Genomic DNA, 4619 nt, shown 5'->3' on the forward strand with positions numbered 1-4619 from the left:
AAGCATGATGACCAGCTTGGATTAAACGTCTCCAAATTCTGGAGAATTTCTTTTTTGCTTTAATCAAATGAGCCACTTGTGTGTGACGTGGAGGGGAAATTAGAATAAGTGTAAATGAACAAAGCAATGGTCCTGCTGTCAACTCCTGATGGTTGCGACAAATGGATAAAAGCAGAGAATGTTATTTAATCAGAGGGGGAAGATTCAGCAACTTGTGAGGCCATGATGGTCCAACCGTCTCCTGACACATACACAAACACACAAGCCGCCCGGTTGTACATATGGCAACAATAAAGCTGTCAGGGGCCATTAAGACGCGGAGACACTCAACCCATCATACAGCCGAGTACTTCCACTTTCTAAACACACACACATAAGCTGTATATGTAAGTTAGCTGCACTCTTAACTCAAACACAGACACACTGGGGCAGAGCACGCCAAGCCAGACATGTACACAAAGACACCAAAGGGCCGGGTGTCTGGCCGAGTAGCAGAAACAGACGGACATGAGATGAGTTACAGAGCTATGAGAATGCGTATATAAAATTCAGTTTGTACTTCAAATATATAGCCTGTTTTCTAGATGTACTTGCTGGACGTTTACTAGGCAGGGGGGCTCAAAAATGGCACGATTAAGTTGAATTAAGTAAGAAAAAGAAATCTCCAGAAATAAAACACTAAGCTAGAGCAGCTCTAACCTTTCTATAGGTCATAGGGACCATTTAAAAGTGTGTATATCGTACCATATGTATATTTATGACCTCAAAATATCAAAGATTTCCTGAGTCTAGACTCCCAAAAGTGGAAACTGGTGGTTTTCTTGCTGTTACATAGAACATTTTGAACTGTTAGTCGCACAAAGCGAAATACTTTCAGTTTATATTCGACTCAGGTGTATTGTGATGAACATTTTTAACTGTCACTATTAATTACAAAACAATCAGCATGTTAACATTAGGCAAAAGTCCTAATCAATCAAACTAATATAAAACAAAATCTATTGTCGTGTTATTTTTCCAACACAACATTTTCCACAGCCCTGCCACATTGCATCCATCTCCCCTGGGTAATGTGGCCCAGTACAATTTAACTGCTCCACACCCTGTAGTGAAGGCTAATTGCTCTTGGCTAATTGTTTTCAATGAGCCAAGAGGAGTGTGCGCTGATTTCCACCAGGGGGTCCAGGAAGCACTCAGTCTGTCAAACTGCTTGTTAGACTTGGGCTGCATATCAGGCAGAGAGTAAAGCCAGGGAGGAAACTGAGTCCACCACATAGAGACAAAGGTAGCCGTACCTGTTACACTCACATATTGTTAGAGCCATATCTGCTATTGAATCTTAGGAAACTCCCTTTCCAGTCCCCTGACACTGCAGCTGCGTCGAATGTTCCCAGGTATTTTTTTCCGTGAGCTGAAAACTCGACAGCCATGTTTGTGTTACAGTCACAATTCAGCGACGTGTGACTCAGCTGGAATGAGTGTTACTGTCCGTCTGTTTTACTTGCTGACTTGGTTGTTCTGCTGCGCTGCAGATCGTGTTTACTGGAAAGTTAGAGGAAAAAAATTCCAGGAACACCAGTGGCACGGGGGAGAAGTGTGCTTATGCATCAAGCAATTGTCTTTCTATAATTAACACATAGAGTCAAAGTAGAAAGAAACATCTTCAAAAATATATAGATTGTCCAGACAGCAATTATTCAGTTGTTTGTTTGTTTGTTTGTTTGTTTTTTTTTTGGGGGGGGTTGTTTTGTTTGTTTTTGTCCAGGCAGAGCTCATGTTTGTTTACGTGAGTGCGTGCAACTGAGTAGACACGTGTGGCGAGTGGAAAAACACACCTCAGTGCCACATGAAGCGGGCAACAGGAGGTGTGAACCGAACACAGACTCACACATGGTCCGGCGTACATTCACTGACAAGCTGCTGTCATCTGACTCAGACACACAACTGTTTACAATTTACTGCAACGCCAATGGAAAAACTGACAAACACATGTACTAACGAGGACATTCCTCCTACAGTGCTGGGGGAAAAAGCAGTGCAGTTACAGCATGCAGCCAACCAAAGTGAAGTATCTCGGTTGAAAATCATGGTTTACTGCAGTGAAAGTATGCAAAACCAAAAAGGCAAAGGGCTGGGTTGTACCACTTATCTCAGTGGAATTGTTAATTGCTGGGAGCCCAGGGTGCCAGCATAAAAAGCACACTTCCTGAGTGTTATATGTTTTGCTCTGGATGAAAGCAGGCACCTCTGGGCCCCGGGGCTACAGGGGGACAGACAAACCTGTTGATGCAGAGCAGACTGTCCGATTTTATTACTGCAAACAACACAGAAGAGCACATCTCTTTCTCGTTCCAGGGCTTTCTTTGGAAACATCTTTATTCCCTTGACAGCAAATGAACCCATCAATGCAAATCAGTTCCCAGTTTGCATGTAACAAGATAAAATTACTCTTTCGGTTGGTCAGGCGGGCCACATTACACAGTAATGCACGTTCGGTGCATTGACATGCTGTCAGCACACTCTACTCATCATTAAGCATGAGAATCCGTTGATACATTGCTTGATTGATGACAAGGTATTACTGCCCGCCTCAAGCAGGGTCCATTGATTTTAGGTGTTGATTTAGGGACATAGCCATAGCTGCCCGCAAGTAGCAGAACCAGCAGAGTGGCTCACTATTTAACAGGTAGTTTTACTATCACGGTATTTGGACACAACCGACACAGATACAGAACACTGAGATGCGACGAGGCAAAAGCCTAATGCCATCCATTACTGCAACATTTAACAAAGGCCAAAGTTATCTGGACAGAGCGAAAACCACACTTACATGTAAACAATGTTTTGCAGAATGTGTGTTTTTTGTCGAATGTGTGTCCTGTTAATGTAAATCAAGTGTCATGGCGCTGTGGAAAAGAACTTATTAGTTGTTTCATCTATACAATGTCACAACATTGTGGAAAAAGAAAGAAAGAAAGAAAGAAAGAAAGAAAGAAAGAAAGAAAGAAAGAAAGAAAGAAAGAAAAATTACGTGTTTCCCAGAATGGCATCCTTCAATGCCTTCAATCAGTTTACAGCCATAGAGAAGAAAACAAAAGAGTAAAATTTGAGAGGGTAGAAACAGAAAAAGTTGACTTTTTTCCCTTAAAAAAATACTGAAAACGATTTTTAAAATAGTAAACAATTATTTTAATAGTAAGTGCAGTCCTACATCCTAAACCTTAACTTTCACCTAACAATTAGTCACTTTTGGACTCTAATGAGGATTACTGAGTACACAACAAACTTGTTTAGCTGTCAACTTGGTTAGCCCTTTGCTAACACCCAAGTGTAAACAAGAGGCGTGTGTGTGTGTGTGTGTGTGTGTGTGTGTGCGTGTGTGTGTGTGTGTGTGTGTGTGTGTGTGTGTAAGTGGATGAGAAACAACCAGAAACAGAGAAGTGTGGACAGACAGAGGGAGAAGGTATGAGGAAGTCAAGTGCATGCTATACGCTGCTGATTAGTTCCATAAAGTCAAGCATGGGTTGAGGACCACTTCACGACCTCACGGTTTACCGCACTTCTATTGTTTTTGGCCTCTTAGGACCACTTAAGGTGAGCTGTTATCAAGGTACACAACCGGGAAACACTGTGAGACCATTTTCTCTATACAGAGACAACACAACATCACTTATGAAGGACGTCGTTATGCTTTCCGTTTTAATATTATGTCACCAAAGTGTGAAGTGGCCCAAAAAAAACGGACGTCTTTAAAGTATCCGTCAACCCAAACAAGGTAGTTTAATTGCAGTCACCTCACTTCACCAAACGACTTTTGGAAGCAACTTTAAATGACTAAGGAGGACGTTGCAGTACAGGTGAGCCCTTTATCATGTGTCTTACCTTTAACTTCTCCCTCCCGGTGAGTTTCAGCTGGTGGACGAAGGGGTTTTTACCAAATCTCGACGAGCGACTGTTGGTCGTCTTCATTGCTGACAAGTTGACAGTCAAACAACTGGAGAGAAGCGGTGTTTAAAACAGTCCTGTGCCGCTGTCTGTGTTGTTTCACGCCGTGCAGAAACGCCCCTCCTCTGGCTCCAGCACACTGATGCTGTCCAGGCGGGACTGGAGGAGGATGGCTCCTCACAGCGAACCAGCAGCGCCGCGCACCCACGTGGCCAGCTGCTCGTCAGATTCAAAATAAAACCAACGTATGTGACATTTATGTAAAACGACCCAGTTTTAATGTTGTCACAGTGAAAAATAAGTTGCCTTAAACAAATGCACAATCCACTACATATTACGTGTTTACATTTGCCCTATTTCAACCCATGTCAAACTCGTAAAAACACTAAACCCGCCACATACTTTAAGCAGCCCTCTGCTCAAGCTTTTATTTTGAAAGTGATGACAAACTCTATAGAGATCGATCCCAGACAAACAAAAAGACAAACTGGTAATTTTGTGACCAAGCCACCTTATAAATGATCTCATAAATGACTGATTACCAATATGTAACAACAGCTCTGCTCTCGGTGCAGCTAATTGATGATATATTGATGCGTATTTTATATTAAATCCATTTATTATTCATAGGAACATGTAATATTGTAATGAATCATAGGCTGATAAGGGGAGGG

At 42.2% G+C, this 4619-nt stretch overlaps 1 protein-coding gene across 1 annotated transcript in view; it reads right to left on the reverse strand.

Annotated features, from left to right (window-relative positions):
- LOC103371351 (lysophosphatidylcholine acyltransferase 1) overlaps positions 1–4065 on the reverse strand; it is a 29560-nt gene extending 25495 nt beyond the window's left edge. Inside the window, exon 1 of the mRNA XM_008300649.1 lies at positions 3883–4065. Coding sequence (XP_008298871.1) covers positions 3883–3969 — 87 coding nt within the window. The 5' untranslated portion in view covers positions 3970–4065. The remainder of the gene's footprint in view (positions 1–3882) is intronic.
- Between the last annotated feature and the right edge of the window lie 554 nt (positions 4066–4619).

Source organism: Stegastes partitus, unplaced genomic scaffold (genome assembly GCF_000690725.1).
Source record: "Stegastes partitus isolate 25-593 unplaced genomic scaffold, Stegastes_partitus-1.0.2 Scaffold1570, whole genome shotgun sequence".
Taxonomy (NCBI): Eukaryota; Metazoa; Chordata; class Actinopteri; family Pomacentridae; genus Stegastes; species Stegastes partitus.